This window comes from Lepisosteus oculatus, chromosome 1, assembly GCF_040954835.1.
Source record: "Lepisosteus oculatus isolate fLepOcu1 chromosome 1, fLepOcu1.hap2, whole genome shotgun sequence".
NCBI lineage: Eukaryota > Metazoa > Chordata > Actinopteri > Semionotiformes > Lepisosteidae > Lepisosteus > Lepisosteus oculatus.
The window spans coordinates 31,647,329-31,666,374 of record NC_090696.1 but is presented as its reverse complement, the minus strand read 5'-3'; the positions used below and the strand labels follow the sequence as shown (position 1 = coordinate 31,666,374).

Here is a 19,046-nt window from a genome sequence, read left to right as displayed (position 1 = left end):
AACAGTGATTCAACAAGTGTATTGTCAGTGATTATGGCTTTTCTCTGTGCTTCAATCCAGATGTCTTAAGTACCAGAGATGACAAAGGATAAGCCTTTAAAGAACTGGATTAAATCACAATTTTGACCAGCATACCAATCATATAAAGAACTAGAAGCCCAATACTAGACATCAGTTTTTGTTTTTTCCAGGGCCTTTGGTCAATGGGTCAAAATACAGTCTTAAATCAATCTTTAAATCTTAAAATCTTAAATCTGTTTCATAATTTATCATAGCCACCAGGCAAGCCAATGAAAACATATCACCAAAAACAAAAGAAAATCTATTGGAAGCAAATATAATATGTAAAAAATAACCTTTAAATTAATTTACCATGGAAACAAATGTAGCACAGTGGCCAGCATCACTGCCTTGGAGTACCGGGAACCTGGATTTAATTCTGAACTAGGGTGCTACAGTATCTGCATGTAAAAAATGGATTGAAAATAGACAGATAAAAGCAAAGAGGTAGTGTAATTCCCCATAGATTGCTCCTCAAATGTTTACAAGCTGTTTTGGTTTCCAAGGTTTATATTTGTTTTACAACAGCTCCCCCAAGTGGTTTTACCTTTCTAGAACAACAAAAATGGTGTTCAGCCACAGCTTGTTCCAGAGCTCCACTCTATCAACATCTATAAAATCCAGCACATTGACACATAATAACCATTTCACCTTTTTATGGAATGTACAGTATGAATTTTAAAATAAGTAATGCAATATTTGATGATATTTTTAGATTTTCAGTCACAAAAACCTTTGCAGAACAATAATAATAATAGTTACTTATACTTACATAGCACTTTTCTGGACACTCCACTCAAAGCACTTTACAGGTAATGGGGACCCCCCTCCACCACCACCAATGTGCAGCCCCACCTGGATGATGCAACGGCAGCCATTGTGCGCCAGAACAGTCACCACACATCAGCTATCAGTGGGGAGGAGAGCAGACAGGGAGTATTAGGAGGCCACGATTGGTAAGGGCCAATGGGAAATTTGGCCAAGACACCGGGGTTACACCCCTACTCTTTTCAAGAAACGCCCTGGGATTTTTAATGACCACAGAGAGTCAGGACCTCAGTTTTACATCTCAGCCAAAGGATAGCGCATGTTTACAGTATAGTGTCCCTGTCACTTTACTGGGGCATTAGGACCCACATGGGTGGGTCCTAGCTTTAGTGGGTTGCCAGTTGTGAGTGACAGGGTGATATGGCTGCTGGCGTACATTTGACAATGATCAAAATATTAAATATAGGTCCTATATACAGTATAAAAAGAAAAGTAAAATAACATTTAACATGAATCAAAAATCAAACAAATCCTTAATATCCAAGAATGGTTGCTTTGAAAGCATCAAAATTCATTTTAAGATATAAAACCCTATTTCTATAAAAAGATCTATTAAGGGGATACCTTAATAGCAAATGAAAGCAAATAAAATAAATAGCAAATTTAGAAATGTTAACTTTTCTCCACTAGTTTTTAAAATGGAGAATATTTTCCCCTCTTTTGCTTCCGATTAAAATGTCCAACATGTTCAACTTGATCTATGTCAAAGAAGACAAAGCACATATCCTGGAGGGCAAACAGCAAAACCTGAGGACCAAAGGATGAACAAAGCTCTTAGCAGTGTCCTTCACTTTCATACTGCCCTGCTCAGTGACAGGGTTAATTGGCCTGTGTGAAGCTGAGGATCTCTCAGTGCCTCTTCATCCCTACACAGTCCTGACATTGCTTCAACACATTACTGCACTTCAGGTACAGGTAACAGTGGTTGTAATTTACACTTAAATTGTTTTTGGTTTTGGTAAACCATATGTTATATAGGAAGATAAAAATGATAGAGGCACCACAGTGGCACAGTGATTAGCATTGCTACAGTACCTTGCAGTGCTAGGGCCCTGGGTTCAGTTCTGGACCTGGGGTTCTATCTGTGTGATGCTTGGTCTGGTTTCCTCACACAATCTAAAGATATACAGTCAGATCAATTGGCTTTTAAGAAAACTGGCCTTGGGGTGAGTCTGTGTGTGCCCTGCAAACTGTCCAGAGTGTATTCTGCCTTGAGCTCTTCGCTTTCTGGGATAGGCTTTGGCTCCCCTGCAACCTTGTATTGGATAAACCAGTTAGGTAACTTTTTGGTATTACATTGTAGTGTTCTGCCCCAACAGCAAACTGCCCAGGCAACCTCTGATCTCTTTCCCTTTTTTCAAGCTCACTTCCTCTCCCCCTGTCCTTTATAAAAAGGAACAACTTTTCTTCCATTCGCTCTTTTTTTCAAGTCACTCTGAGATGGGCAGCAGTAGCCATTTCTCCTCTCCATGCCTTCCTCCCTTAGCCTCCTCTCCGCGGCGCAACCATGTAAATAAAAAGGGTAATAAAATCAGTAAGCTGCATTTTCTGTCTCCTGCCTCTCCTACTACACTGCTGACTCTGCAAGGGAAAATTAAAGGGAATCACTTCAGTATATACTGTTTTCACCATACCACCAGGAGACCGCTGTTAATCCAACAAATGTGAAAAGCAATATGTTTCACCTGAATACTGTAGATACTAGTTTCACAATTTGTGGAAGAGAAACAAGCAGCTGTTTTCTTTTCCTTTTCACTTTGCTAAATAACATAAAACCCCAAATAGTAATTCTCTCACGATTTCATTATTCAAATTCTGTACAAAATACAAGTCTTAACAAAACAACAGAAGCATTAAATGACAGTTACATGTGCACTCATAAACTACTCTTTTAGCAACAATAATCTTCTTTATTCTAGGAAAAATAGGAAATAGGACAGGAATATCAGTTGCCTTTATCCTAATGAAATGCACCAGTGGTATCACTGGTATCACCTTAAAATCAGATCTCAAGCGTTAAGCAAGGTGGGCCTTGTTAGAGGTGAGATGGTGGATTTCTAGATTTACATGTACATTGCTGCAGCATATGCAGGAGGCACACTTACCTCTGCCGCAGAATTTCCTATCCAGTGCACCAGTACAGTACCGGAGAGACGGTACTAAGGAGATGCCACAGTTCAGATGAGATCTAAAACAGAGATCTTGGCTACTTGGTTTTTTAACGATATCATGGCACTATTATTAAGAGGACGGCTATCCTGATGTCTTGTTCTTGTTTTTATGCAGTGATGTACTATATGAGGTTGGCCTCCTTCGATTTGTACAGCGCTGTGGGCTTTGGGATTAAAGGCGCTTTACCGTTTAAAATGACGCATTATTTTCACCTTACACTCGTTGCGTTTTCTTTCATTTCGATTTTCAGTGTACCAATACAAGCATGCGAGGCTAATAAACTTAAGAGTTGAATATAGAAGAGTGCATTTCTTGACTTAATTTCTTGACTTCTTGACTAAAGCACGTATCCATTCACATAGTACTCGGATCACATAAAATTATTGTACGTGTTTGAAAATTATTTGTAAGCCTAACAGAGAAAATTCTGACTCAGGTCGAATAAGTGTTCGGATATTCACTGTATTCCATATAGCTAGCTATGGTCTCTTGCGCAGTAGAGGGAGTCAATACCTAACAAATGTCAGCTGAGGTTCTGCGCAGACAGCTCATAGTCTTTCAAGAAGTTGACATACACTGCAGAATGAACTTATTTCCTGTTTGTCTGACACCCTTATAACAACAATAATAGCAGCAATTGTGGCAAAGTCATGTGGCATTTGGTTTACGATATTACGTATATTTTTCTTCTTTGTCAAATAATGGCACAGTAATAGGCTATGCCGATGCTTTCCAACATTTAGTGTACAATCAGAATAATTCAACTTAAAATATTCATCAGGAACTAGGCAGATTAGACGGTGCTGTGGCGGTAGTGAAACTGTATGCTTCAGATTCGAGTGATCTGGCATTGTGATCTGGCACAAAACATGCTGAAAATTTCTTACATGCACAGTCTTCAATGAGGTAAGTGGCGAGTTTGTTATTTATACTGTACACGTATGAATTTTTTATATGCACCAATAACCATTCCGGATTCGGAAGTGCGAGAAATGGATAGAACACGAAAGTGTTTCGACTGGAAGGCGTAATAATATTAAATAATTAAAACGTACAGGGTGCTTTGTCTAAAGTGATTAAACTCCTGTTGAAACGTTCACTCATTCAGTCGGCACATATAGTAAAAGGATGTAATATGTTTTTTGTTCACATCTATGAATACAGATACTGTACGCATGAAGTGTTTCTTTTTTAGTTTGAAAGTTATGTAAATAAGACAAGTGGTAGACGTCTGGCTAAGTAGAGGTCGCATTGTTCAATAAAAAAGTGACCAATGATGTAGGAAAAAACGTGAAAGACTTGATTTTGCATGTAAAAGTAAGCATTACATGTATTGTATTAGAGTCCAGTAGAATCCTTGTGTGTTGGAATTAGACAGATGGATTCTAATCTCAACAAAATTGATTACAATATGGTTTGAAGGGTTTGATGTCAGTTTACAGTAGCTACAGTAAATAATGTATCATCTTTTTATGGTAACAAAACAGCAACTACAAAACCTGTTTGCTAACTGCATGCTGTTGAAAGGTGGAACAAAATTCCCAGGCATTCCTTTCACATATCTTAACTCGAAAATCTTCATTGTCACAACCGACTTACTTTACCTTTACCTTTGAAGCTAAATCTCGCCAGAATTAATATAACATCATAACATGATTGTGCTGAAACAAAATGTGTTTACCCACTAAAATATTGCTGTATAACATTCATTTTAAATATTAAGGCAGTAAAGATGGTTCATGTGCTAAAAAAATGTTGCTGTTGAAAACATTAGTGAGTTTAACTCTGCAACAGTTAACAAACCAAATACATAAATGAGCAATCATTGGCAAGATGCAGTGCAGCTCACATTGTTAGATTTACAGTAGGTAAAGTTTTCATTCTGTAGGTTGAATTGGTTCACAGTTTAAAGCAATTTTTTATATATTTACTTTGACTTATTAAAACTTTTTTTTTATAAGTTTCTCTTCATCTGGCTTTTTATTGGTTCCAGCCTGTCCTTGGAAGTATTGGGTGCAAAGTGGGATACACCCAGGACTTGACACCCATCCAGGACAGGGCACACACACAGACACAAAGATGCACACACTCACACCAGGGCCAATTTTACAATTAGCCTACCTTTGGACTGTGAAAGGAAACTGGAGACCCACACGAACACAGGGAGAGCATGAAAAGTAAAGATGTATTATATCTTTATATTATATTAGATTATCATTATATTAATAATTTTAAGAAATCTATGTTAAATAATTCGATTTATTTATCAGGCAATATTAATGTAATACTATTATTTGTTCAGGTGGGTAGTTGCGTCAGCATGCGTATGCTGCAAAGGAGCAAGTAATAGGTTTATTGCATGCTGAAACGTTGTGTTTTCTTTCTTCTCTTTTCAGCATGGAATAACCTATTGTTCTGTTTTGTTTTAATGTAGTAATGCTCTTCAATTGTTCTCGCAGTTTAAAATTGTAATAAACATATTGAAATAGCAATTGGCACAGATACCCTTTTAGAATAAATAAAGACATATTTACAAATACTATATTGAATTGTTTTTTTTTTTAATTATACTGATCCTAAGGCTGTACAATATTTCACACATTTTCCACATTTCCTTCTGATACAATACATCCACTATCCAGGTGCTGTATGTACTGTATTTTGTTTGTTTTCCAGGAGAAGTGCAGCAGGAAAATGACCCTTGGACAGTGCTGCTGAAATCATACTACGAATAGAGGGCGGCGCTTTGTGTCAGCGTTAGCCTTAGCTCATTGTGTGCAGCCTAGAAGGAAGTGTCAAGATGGCAGAGGGATTCTCCATCTCAGAGCCCATCTGTGGAGTTTGCCAGGGGGTTAGCAAAGTGCCTGTCATGCTTTCCTGTTGGCACCCTTTCTGTCTGGCTTGTATTGAGCGAGTCTGGTGCCACCACCCTAATATTGACCATGGCTGTCCAGTGTGCTTAAACCTGCCAGTTACTAATGGCCTCTCGGAGTGCCCTTTGAAGTCACATGCTCCCTTTTGCGTTTTATGTGACTTCTGCCTGGGCGAGAAGCTGCCGGCCCTGAAGTCATGCCTAACCTGTATGGCTTCTTTCTGTGAGGGTCATTTACAGCCCCATTTGGCAGGGGAGGCTTTTCGCAGCCACCGGCTGACAGAACCCAGTGAGGATCTGAGTGGGAGCTGCTGCCTGGATCATGGGAAGCCACTGGAGATGTTCTGCAAGGAGTGCAAGCTCTGTGTCTGCAACGTCTGCCCGATACTAGGCTGTCACCAAGGCCACCGCATCAGTGTAATTGACCAAGAGGCCCAAGAGAAACGGGTAACTAACTCTTTCTTATCAGACCAGATTGTTTCCATCTCTGTTGGTTGGTAGTGTACCTGTTGGCCCCCTTAGTTAATACTAACTGTCAAGCTAATCTATTTCTGAATCTCTTGGATAGTTCTAGGAAGTCAAGGTGGGAATTATAGTAAGAGACAGCAAATTTGGCCTTCTGAATAACTAATTAAAGAATATAATCAAACAAAAGTGGCAGGGTGTATCTTGCATTGAGCCTGTTGCTTGCTGGGATGGGCTCTGGTTTGCCTGTGACCCTATATGGGATAAAGTTGTTAGAAGATGGATGGATGACTAAAAGATGTGTTCTCTGTGCATAAACATATATCTTGCATAAACAAATATGTTTTTCATATTCTGAGCCAGTGATTTTCTGGTCTTCACGTCCTGTTGCTGCATGCAAGTATGTTTTGTGGATAGTGTCTGTCTTGGAAGTGTTTGCTGTGTCTTTGAATGCACTCAGACTGGTTGATTTCTTGGCAGCCATGGTTTCTCTTGAATTCTTTCAAATTCACAAGTAACATTTTCAGAAGATTCAAGTAAGATGACTGAAGGCCTATAATGCCTGTAAACATGTATCCAAGTCAGTTTTTATCAAGTACCAAGTCTCAAAAAACAAATCTCAAAAAATAGAGACTTGAGGCCAAGTTTTGGGTCACAGGTGAACAACTCAAGCTTTCTGATTTTTTTAGAAATTCACTTTAGAAAGTCTGTGATTCACATGGCTTTGTTCTTATCATGCCAAAAATTAGAAGATAATCCAGCAGCAGTATGGAGATCTGGTATTGCACCATAACATATGCAGTGAGTGATTTTTCTTGAGAACATTGGGGCATTGGCCCCATTGATTAATGCTGCACTTATATGGCTGTTATGTTCAAAGTGATTTTGCAGATTGTGCAAATTATCTCTTGTTTTGGGTGTTTGTGTATGGCTTTTATATTCCAAGTAATTTTGTACCTCTTTATGTATTCATCTTAAATGTTAATCTTGCCATGTGGAATATAGTACCAAAGATTTATCTCTTGTTTGTTATGCTGTAACCTAATTAGCTCTCCATCTTTCACTTTATTCTTGCCAGGCATGAAAATAATTAGATTTGTGTTCACAGAATTGTCTTTATTTGGAAATGAATACTATGAATGAATGATATGCTTATACAGAATATGTATTTAGGCTTTTATGTGAAGTTGTATAATTTGCCTGTATCAGTAAAGTGAGACACATAGTTGTGTGAATAGTTCCATCCATAAATGATACCAGCTTTGAAAAAAAGAAGTGTTTTGTATAAAAATAATATCATAATATCATAATATCATAATATTGATGCTGTTGCTTACATTTAGATATTTAGTAAAGGGATTTAATAAATAAATATTTAATGAATAAATATTCTTATATATTATTTCTCATTTTTTATTTAAAAAATCATCAATCCCAAAATCCAAGTTTAATTCTAAAAATAATCGTAATAATTAAATTAATATAAAATCATAATTAAAATCTATTTTATTTTTTAGGATTGCTTATACAGTATATTTTACAATATATACAATACTATTATAACCTGTTGGTAATGGGAAGAAACTAGAATTATACAGTATAATGTATAACACCTATGTTTAAAGAGAACACATTATAATGTCTATATATGATCTTCGTGAACATCTTTTTCTTTTTTCTTGCTTCTGTCATTGCAGAATCTTCTTAGAGTTTGCCTGAACAGGCTGAACTGTAAAAACAAGCAAGAAAACGCCAATGTAAATCAGATCCAAAAGGCTGCTGATGATCTCAAGGTAATGAATCACAAGACCATTTGCTCTTTTTTTTAAGATGAGTGCTTAAGTTTCATTTCGCTGAAAGTGAAACTAAAGGATTCTTTTTTCCAAATGTGGTTTGGCTAGTTCCAACTAGGAAACAAGCACAGTGCATTAACGGCATTAACTATCTCAGCACACGGGGTAAGCATCTGCATTGTTCTATGCCTACCCCAGACAATGTAAATATTATTTTACTTAATTATCATTTACAAAAAAAATCAGGTTTTATTTTTTTAGGAATCAAGATTTAAGATTTTTTTAAGATTCAGCACAGTGTCATTCAGTTCTCAGTTCTGTAACATAGTTCAGGAAAACAGTTCCCAAAGAGAAGAAGCAGTTTTTCATGGAGGTTTTGATCCTCTGTTTAGTATAAGTAGTCTGCTTTTTCTAGAAAAATATCCAGATGTGATACAAGTCACCGTATACAGTAAGTGCTAGAGCACCCAGATTACAACTCTACAGTATGTCCTACATTTTCTTTAAATCTCACAACAAAAGTCAGGAAGTCCCATTATTCTGTAACAACACGCTATATCAAATACACCCTATTATTTAGCCACATTGTTATTAATTTTGTATATTATTTCTGTTTTGTACTTAATTTTTTTCAGATACTAAAAATCAGATTAATCAACCTCACAACAACAATCAGTATCGCCTCAGATGTCCACACACACAGACATCTTCTTTTCTTCTTCTCTTCTCCATTCTTTCCACTACTTAGCAGGACTACAAAGATATTTCTTTGACCTCAAACACCTCAAACATCCATCCCAAAGATTTGATATATTGTATATTTAATAATAATGTTAAAGCCAAAAGGTGAAATCACTCCATTAAGTGGAAGAGATTCTGTGAATTCTTTAATGGTCCATCAGCCGGGACTTCGGTGTAACCTTTCATGCGAAGGATAGCACATACAGTATAGCGACACAGCTCACCATATTGGACCATGAGATTAAACATTTTGGTCAGTGAAGAGCAACCTTTTCTTATTTTTTCACAGTATTCACAAGTGTTCTGTCTACTTGTGTCTTTAATGAATAAATCCATTTCCTTATGAAGCTATTTTTGTTTTATTCTTATTTACTTAATTTATGAATACAGATGTATTTCTTAAAAAATTGAATGCCAGATGCATTTAAAGTATGTTACAAAAAACCCGTCTTAACAGTCTCCACTCTACTTCTTTAGTGTCTCTAACACAGTTCCACCCAATTTCTCCTGCCACTCTTTATTCCTTGTGTTTGACATCCTGTTTCAGGCTTTGGCCAAGGATAGCAAGGGTTGGCTATCACTGCGCTTCACAGAAATGCGCCTGCTGCTGGATGAGGAGGAGAAAGTGACCAAGGGCTTTGTGGAGGAGCAGACGCAGGCAGCTCTTCTGGCCTATGATGAGCAGGTCGTGGCTTGTCGAGGGCGCATAGAGGCCACTGACAGCTTTGCACAGACAGTCCAAGACATCTACAAACATGATGACAGCGTGAAGCTCCTAAAGGTATTCTACTTTTTTAAATCTTTTTTTGCTTACGTTTTTCCCAATTCTCTGCTTTCTTTTCCACTATAAAATAAATGATAATGCATGCTGTCCTACATACTCATAACAGTGTCACAGGGTATCAACAGGGCAGTAGCACAGATACAACATATCTTTATATAAAAACGATATCAGGGATTGGGGTATATCTGTAAAGTTTTTTTTGTCTTTGTTTTAAGTGTTCCCCAGACTTTTTAATTTTTTAAAAAATTCCTATTCATACAGTACATGCATTCATACGCTAGGCTAGAACACAAAAACCTCAATGAGTCTGAATAATCTAGGAAGATACAGTAAATACAAAAACAATTAAACAGCTTGATGCCTAATTTTGCCATCTTTTCTTTAATATACTCCTGTCCTGATGAAGAAACTATATTTTTACTATACAATCATATCCCAGTAGAGCAGATGTTACTATTTTTGCTGTAACACTGCAAAATATTAATGTATAGAAGACAAGAGCCCATTGTAGAATAAGGGAAATATTTTGAGAGTAGGTATTATCATATTCACAGATATAACCTGCTGTTCAAAGGTTATGCAAATATTTGTTTTATCATTATTAATGGAGATATGCTACTCATTAACATTTTATGCCCTCAGTTCTGTTCAGTGTCCTTGTATTATTTCAGTTATACATTACGGCTGTTAAAGTGGTGGCTAAAAAATGTTTGGTGATTATCTTATTGAAGTGTGACAAGAAAGAACTTTGTTTATGTCTTGTAATGTTTAAATTGCATGATGTTTTTTTTAAAGTACTGTATATAATGCACGTTGTTAATTTATTAAGTGAAAAACTACCATTGTCAAAAGTACTCCTGTGTTCACATAAGGCCTAATACCTAGCCTTGAGAGCTTTTCTGTTTTGACCCACTATTACTGAAGTGCAACTAAAAAAAGCTCTGAAATATCAAATGTATTATGCTACAAGTCATCTCAGTAATAATAAACACACAGCATTACAAGGGACCACAAATTAAATTGTGCTAAAGTATTTTAAAAATGTAAGAGTATAGCAAGGTTTCATTTTCATGTTAGACTAAAATTAATCAATTGACTTGAAAACTGTGATGGTTTATCTTCTGCAGGACTTTGTAGCAGCCGAGAAAGACATACAGATTCAACAGCAGCCAGCTGACCAAATTCACCCAGTTCCCCTGACCTTTGACACTTTGCATAGCTATGTCTCTAGTTTCCAAAAAACTTTGCAGACCATCTTGAAGAAGCCTATAGAGAAACGGATCACTAATGGCAAGTCTATCTATTTTATCCGCTGTATCTGTTCAAATGTAGCAGTTTGTGTGATTTTAATAATGATTACCTTTATTTTATACTGCACCTTTCATGATACATCATATGAAGGTGCTGTAATTTGTTTCTGGATTGATCTCATTTTTTAACCTTTCATTTGGCTGGAAATAATATGGTGGCTAAACTGACGAATAAGATCTACATATTTTTATCCGTTCCCACTTATTCACTACTTAATCTGCTATGGAGTCATGATGAGACAATAAGTACAGTAGCTGAGTGGACAGTTGGCATGAGGCAGGATACAACATCACCATGGATAGGACTCCTTTTCATTGCAGGGTACACACATACGTACTGTGTACAGGGAGCAATTCTGAGTCACCAGTTAACCTAGAAAACATGTCTTTGGACTGTGGGAAGAAACTGCCGCACCTGGAGAAAATCCATGGGGCAAGAACATGCAAACTGCTCCCAGCGTCCCTTGCTACTGTGTCAGCCTACTACCATACAGTTCTCTCCAGATTTATTCATTTGCCTGATGAAATCGAAGCAAAAATGTGGCTACCTTAAGAAATTCTAATAAAGTTAGATTTTAATTACTACAGGCATGATGCAGTGCCATATTTGGCAAGTCATAATTGTCATAAATTAATTGAATTCCAGAAAAAAGTTTCCTCACATCTATGTATTCCTTTAAATAAAATGAAGAAAAAAAAACATCAACAAGTCTACAATTGTGCACATTATTATGGCCTTTAAGGCTACGGATTAAAGGCCCTCGTTCCAAGAAAAGCATTGAAGCATATCTAAAGCTCAATTTGAGAAAACACTAATGCCCATAGAGAACCTTTTCTGAGGAGTCTATTATATTTTGAGGTTGTTTTGCATGTACAAGTCCTGGAGACGTTCTCAACATAGGGACAATTATGAGCTGCAAGTATGAATAAGTACCAGGACATTCTGGTCAGACGCATGGCTCTTTCTGCCAAGAAGCTCAAGCTTGGTTGAAACTGCGCACAAAATAAAAGTTGACCGTCACAATCTCCAGACCTCAATACAATTGAACGTTTGTGATTGTAGTTCTGGATGCCAGTTCACTAACAGAAACCAAAGGGTCTGAATGACTTAGAGCAATTCTACATGGAGGGATGTTAATACATTGCCCTTCTGAAGTGTTGTCTCAGCCAAAGTAGGGTTTACTAAATATTAAGTACAGCGGTATGAATAAATGTGACCTTTGTGTTTACTGGACTTAAATCAATTATGACAAACAATTTTGCTTTGGACAGTGCTATTAAGATTCATGTATAACATTTTTAGATTTTTTTAAAGAAACATCATCCAATCTAAAGATTTTGTTATTTGATGTTTATTGTTCCTTTTTCATCAGGGGTATTATCAGTTTTGAAATACAATGTACTTTATTAAAAAACACTCATTTGATTAATGATTTTTTTCAAAGTGACTTATTATTTGTAACCATGTATGTTGGCATATGCTGAATGTTAATAAAGTTATTTAAGGTGTCTTGATTGTAATTCAAGGAATATCAAATGGACCAGATGCCAGACAAGTGCAGGGATTAATGCACAGAACAAAAAGTTTGGGAAACAAGTCCACTTTTCTTAAATGTAAGTAAATCACTCTGATTATGTATTTTCACTTCTTCTTCCATTAAGCTACAGTATATTTCATTTCCTCCTTTCCATTTTTAATATAAACATTGGCAAAATATTGGTGTTTACTGTACACAGTAAACATTTACTATCCTGCTTTGACTGGAATGTTGTACTAACCAACGTTGTCTCCATAAACCACTAAAAAATCATAATTAACTATGTGTGCAATTTATGGTTCTATCTGACTTGCATCCTCTGTTGCGGCTGTCTTTCTGTTTTCTTGGTTACTGTAAGCATCCATAGGGAAGAAACAGTGTATCATCTTTACCTAGTTTATCTCAAAATATATTCACGTGGCATTCTGCAGTCTTGTTCTGTGCCTCCTGTGCATATGTAATGTGTCCATTGTTTGGAATAACGTCTGCTGTATGTTTGCAGAGTTACCTTTTAGTGTGTTACAGTGTTAATCTTTTTAAACTTCATGGCCGGAAATTACTGATGTGAAATTACACAATTATGCCACCATGTTTAGACTTCTAAAATTAAGATAAGTTTGAGGCAAAACTTTGTACATCAGGTTGGTGCAAATTTAGCCCTTGTCTTGGAAGAATTGGTCAAGATCTCTCATGTTATTTAGTGATCACCTATGGACAGCTGGTTTCACGTTTTTTCCATAGATTCTCAGTAGATTCAAGTAAGGACTCACTCAAGGACAATAGCTTTCTTAATTTTAAGACACTATAGCTTTGGCCTTGTGCTTTGGATTATTGTCCTACTGAATTCTTAATGTTTGTCCCGGTTTTCGGTTTGAAGGGGGTTTTCCTCTAATATAGGCAGTATTTGACTCCATCTCTGTTCCAGTCAGCCTTGGCAAGCTTCCCAGTCCCTGCTGATGAGAAGCAGGATTATAACATAATGCTGCCACCATACTGGACAGTAGGGATGGTTTGGATTGAAAGATGCAATTTCTTAGTTTTGTGTCAGATGTAATGCTTTGCATATAGACCAGAGTGTTTTAATTTTGTCCAGAATGACTCAAAACATTTTGCCACTTGTTTACAGTATCACTTAGTTGCTTTTCTGCAAACCTCAGGGTGGAGTTTAGTTTTTTATTTTTCAGTTCCATACTGTATAAGCCCCTTTGTAGAGTGACCTGGATATTGTTGAACCATGGACTATTTCTCTCATCTCAGTCTCTGAACAATGTAATGCTTTCAAAGTTGCTGCCAGTCTCATGGTAGGATCTCAAACCAACTTCCTCCTTGCTCAGCTGCTCAGGTTGGAGGGACAGTCTCATCTAGACAGTGACTCAGTTCTAAATGATCAGTTTCACCATAATGAAAGAGTCTTACGGGGATTTGAAATGGTTTTGTAATTTCGACATGATCTGTGTCTTTACACAACATTATCCCAGAGTTTTTTTAAAGCTTCTTGATCTTCATGGAATTTGTGTTTGAAATTCACTACCTAATTGAAGGACCTATTATTGCATACAGAGACCTCTCAACTAATTCTGTGACACATTAGGATAAGTTTGGGCACTCAAAATAAAGTTTTGCCACAGCAAAGGGTTTCAATCCTTATGCAATCATGACCTTTTCATTTTTTTCCATATTACTTACAGTTGTTACATTTTTGTGCTTGTCTTTGAACACATGGAATAGGGCAGGTACTGTATATAGAAAATATTAATTGCTACTTCAAAGGGTGTTGACTGCATATTTAAACCAAGTCATGAAAACTTGCAAACACTGTGTATAGACCCCAAACCACTGAACAGACACCTTAAAAGAAAGATATTATCTATTACCAATCATTGAGAAAAGTTTACCAGACTTGAGTAAAGACAGAGTATCTCCTGTTTGCAATATAAAGAAAGGTTTCTGGCATGTGCCAATGGATGAGATGTCAAGTTAATTCACTACATTTGTGATAGTTACTTGACAGATGCAGGGAGTGCAATATTAAATTGAATGCAGACACATTACAGCTCAGACTGAAAGACGTGTGCTACATTGGTCACCTCCTGACAGCTGGAGATCTGAAAGTTTATCTAAGTAATGTTGCCACCGTCAGATAGTTGCCCAGACCAATGGATGTAAAAGTGTTTAGACATTCCTGGGAAATCGCCAAATTCTGCTGTTACATTTGAGAAATATGTGAATGACTTAGATAACTGACACACAAAGATGTGCTGTGGGAGTGGACTAAGCAACCTAAAAAGGCTTTTGAAAGAATGAAAGAAACAATTGCAAAGCTGAGGAGCATATGCATAATTTTCAGATACTGAATATCCTACTGTATCATAAGTTAATTGATCCCTTAGATATATTAAGGTAGCTAATTAACCTAGACAGCACATTTCTGGACTCTGGGAGGAAACCACAGTTCATGGAGAACACATGGAGAAGAACGAGTAGGTTCCACACAGAAGTTGAATTAGATAGTTAAAACCTCCAACACTCTGGGTATAATAATGACAGAGCATGAATTAACAAAGGAGCTTAGTTTAAGAATTTCTACTTTTAATTTGCAATAATAATCTGTATAAGGGAGAAGGCTATCTACCACATCCATGAATATTATTTAAGTGAAATAACATCAAGACAAGTAACAAAGCAGATTTTATGTTAAGCATAGAAACTCAAGTCTGTCTTGAACAGAAAATAATATAAAACAGAAGAAATGTTCTTAAATTAAGGACTACTATCATTGAATTTGATGAAGTGGTTACAAAATGGATGGATGACAACATCAAAGCTATTATCAGACAAAATAGCAGGTCTCTGTGTGCAGTGCATCGATCTGATGTCATTAACACTTCAGAGCTGTATAGTCAGCTATGAACAATGTGAGAAAGCAGGAGTCACAAGGTTCCTGATGAGTTTAGCTATCTCAGGTGTGCCAGGGTGAAAAGGCAATCTGTGCTATTTGCATAAAAGAGACAGATATAATAATTACCTCTCCTTCCTAGACTGTTTTGAGGAGTGCAGCACGTAGCTTAGTTCGTCAATAGGTTACATGGTGGCTATACAAAAAAGGAAATTGCCAAAGTATTATTTTCAGTAGGTAATCATCCTCCCTTAAGAAAAAAGTGGAAGTGAACCAACCAAAAGCAAGTTTTTTGCTTTGTCTATGCATCCTACAAGTTACTATTCATTTCTCAGAAAGGGGTGCCATTGTGTAGTCCAGGTGATCTCAGTCACACAAACAGTCCCCCTGTGTGCAAGAAACTGTTGGGATATATAACCGGGATCAGGAAGGGACCAAAGTAAAGAAACCAAAAAGGATAGTGTTTTGGGGCACAAAAACTACACAATAGAAAGATTTTCTTTTGTGTTGTCCGTTAGCCACTTCCTAAAATTGAGTATCAGCAGAACAGGATGAGCCTTCAGATAGTGGGAAGCGAGAGGGACTCCAAATGAGTGCCTGGTCTTTAATCAGAAACAGGTGCTCTTTAACATAGGCATGAGCACTCACAAAAGAGTGCATATGATTTCACCACTGTCTGAGTGTTATTAATCTACACAGATGAATCCCGCATTGTGCCCGTTGCTTACTGGGATAGGTGCTGACTCTCCCATGACCCTGTATTGGATAGAGAGGATGGAAGATATGTCTATGGATATCAGTAAACCTAGCTGCCTTCTGTGTCTTTAGATGCCCGCTCACCTATACTGGACCCCGACACCCTGCACCCTCGCCTGCGCCTGTCCGAAAGCAGGGAAACTGTAAGCTGCGGCTGGCTGAAGAAGTCTTACCCCAATGGGCCACTGCGGTTTGACCGGCTCTGGCAAGTGCTGGGCCGGGAGTCGTTCTTTGCCGGCCGTCACTACTGGGAGGTTGACGTGCAGCGGGCAGGCAAGGGATGGTGGGTGGGTGCAGTTTACCGCACCATGAGCCGCAAGGGGGACACGGAGGCTTCGCGCCTCGGTTGGAACCAGGCCTCCTGGTGCTTGAAGCGCTACGACCTGGAGTACTGGGCCTTCCACAACGGAACGCGTACCCCCGTGTTCCTGGAGGAGGACCCTGAGCGGCTAGGCATCTTTCTGGATTATGAAGCCGGCGTTCTCAGCTTTTTTGATGCCCTGTTAGGCATGAGGCACCTGTATACCTTCCAGGCCAGGTTCACAGAGCCAGTGTACCCTGCTTTCCGCTTGTGGGAGGGAGCCATTTCTTTCTGCAAACTAACATGATTTTCTCAACCTCTTGTCCTGTATCATTGCTCATCAGTTTCTGAAACCTAGTCAGAGTTCAGGAAGCTCCTAGGGAAAAACTAAATAGTTTCAACTTTTTAATCATGCTTTCTTTCAAAATAAAATCAACACATTTTATGAAAAGTAGATAATTTCATTGAAATTTATTCTTTACTGTGCATGTTCATATTTTTATTAACTTAAACGTCTTTTTTGGTAGATCTAATGCAATCATAACAAGTATAGTGATAGATCAGGCAGTGTCATTCCAAATGAAATTCGCTTGCCATTAGACACTATTCTGATAGAAAAAAGAAACGCAACATTTTCTGGAATGAGAATACTATAGCTAATGTACTTTCACAAAACATTGACAATTTTTTAAGCCCTCTGACCAGCAATACAGCTTGTGCAGTGTGGCATTGCAGCTTACCAGCCACCATATCACACTGCAACTCACAACTGGCAACTCACTGAAACCAAGCAGGTGTGAGCCTGGTCAGTACCTGGATGGGAGACCTCCTGGGAAAAACTAAAACTGCTGGAAGAGGTGTTATTGGGGCCAGCAGGGGGCGCTCACCCTGTGGTCCATGTGGGTCCTAATGCCCCAGTATAGTGACGCGGACACTATACTGTAAACAGGCGCCATCCTTCGGATGAGATGTAAAACTGACTCTCTGTGGTCATTCAAAATCCCAGGGCGCTTCTTGAAAAGAGTAAGGGTGTAACCCAGGTGTCCTGGCCAAATTTCCCATTGGCCCTCACAGAATCATGGCCTTCTAATAATAGCTGATGTGAGGTGAGTGTTCTGGCGCACTATGGCTGCTGTCGCATCATCCAGGTGGATGCTGCACATTGGTGGTGGAGGGGATCCCCATTACCTGTAAAGTGCTTTGAGTGGAGTGTCCAGAAAAGCACTATGTAAGTATAAGCAACTATTATTATTATTATTATTATTATTATTATTATTACCAATCACATGAGAGCTCGTTAGGTGTACTTTTACCCAACGAGGTCCAGGTCGAACAATGCCTGATCAGGTCACCTTTAAAAAGGACTTAATTCAAAGCTTAGGTCACTGTACGAAAAAGGCCACACATCAGTCAGTTTTCTGTGCATTCTATAATGCCTCGAATGTCACCAGAAGCAAGGGAGAGGGCCATTTGCATGCTGCAGACAGCAGTGTTATGTGCCAGCGTTGCCAGACACTATGGAGTAAGCCACTACACTGTGTTCCGGCTGCAGAGAAGGTTTCAGCAGACCAGCAGGACAGATGACCATCCAATATTCAGTCGTCCTTGACCACACCAGAGCAGGACTGACACATCAGACTGTCCATCTGAGAGATCCTTTCAGATCTAACACCCATACTGCTGCTGAAACTACTGGCAGACACAATGCTTGCATCAGTGACAGGACAGTTGCTGCTGGCCTTAGAGCAAGGCGACCTGTCAGAGGCTCTCTGCTCACACCTCCTAGACGTCACACCTGACTGGCTTGGGCCAGACAGAGGCTGTGATGGACTCATCAGCAGTGGCATCAGGTCCTCTTCACGGATGAGTCACTCTTCAGCCTGTTCCACGCAGACGGGAGGGCCAGAGTGTGGTGGAGGAGGTATTGTGTTTCTTTTTTCCATCAGTATAATTTAAATATATTTAAACATTAACAACTTACAGACGAAATCAGCAGGGAAGGATAAAATACTAGTTCATTAGTGTTCATATTATAAAGGATAAGAACAGTTTTCAGATTTCTGACTCAGTCTAGTGCCCATATGGTATAATATTGTTTTTACCTTATGATTGATTTATTTTACAAAAATGTATTATAGTATTATGAAGACACCACATTGGTCACAGGACAGATTTTATTTCAACATTTTCAGGCATGGCTGTTTACTGTTCTCCACATGTGTAATTAAAATTCCAAAAGATATCTACCCTCCTTTATTCATGTTTAATAAGCACTGTTGTTATATTTTTATATTGCAAAAAATATGTCAGTTTAGCACTATTTCTATCCAAGCAATAAATAATAAGATTGAATTAATTTTATCCCAAAATACCACTGGCCATGTACAATTTGAGATATGGAACAAATGCTTCTCTTTCAGGAGTCTGTATTTAAATTTGTAAACTCATAAATAAATTCTTAAATACTTGCCACACTGTTTTCATTTTTTCTTATCTTTCTGAAGAACAAACTCACAACACTAAACAAGAG

At 38.0% G+C, this 19,046-nt stretch overlaps 1 protein-coding gene across 1 annotated transcript; it reads left to right on the top strand.

The window, feature by feature from the left end:
* Window positions 1-3,648: 3,648 nt before the first annotated feature.
* Window positions 3,649-18,988, top strand: LOC102690732 (tripartite motif-containing protein 14). Its single transcript, XM_015345058.2, has 7 exons — window positions 3,649-3,966; window positions 5,737-6,379; window positions 8,095-8,190; window positions 9,479-9,712; window positions 10,843-11,005; window positions 12,553-12,639; window positions 16,288-18,988. Exons 2-7 carry the CDS (start codon window positions 5,861-5,863, stop codon window positions 16,821-16,823), a joined length of 1,635 nt encoding a protein of 544 aa, XP_015200544.2. The 5' UTR covers window positions 3,649-3,966; window positions 5,737-5,860; the 3' UTR covers window positions 16,824-18,988.
* The last annotated feature ends 58 nt before the right edge of the window (window positions 18,989-19,046 follow it).

What these genes read in the sequence shown, in the direction of transcription:
- LOC102690732 (XM_015345058.2), top strand. Translation starts at nt 5,861, where the DNA reads ATGGCAGAGGGATTCTCCATCTCAGAGCCCATCTGTGGAGTTTGCCAG. An exon ending in AAGAGGCCCAAGAGAAACGG is followed by an intron (nt 6,380 to 8,094) that starts GTAACTAACTCT and finishes CTGTCATTGCAG; the next exon opens with AATCTTCTTAGAGTTTGCCT. An exon ending in AGGCTGCTGATGATCTCAAG is followed by an intron (nt 8,191 to 9,478) that starts GTAATGAATCAC and finishes ATCCTGTTTCAG; the next exon opens with GCTTTGGCCAAGGATAGCAA.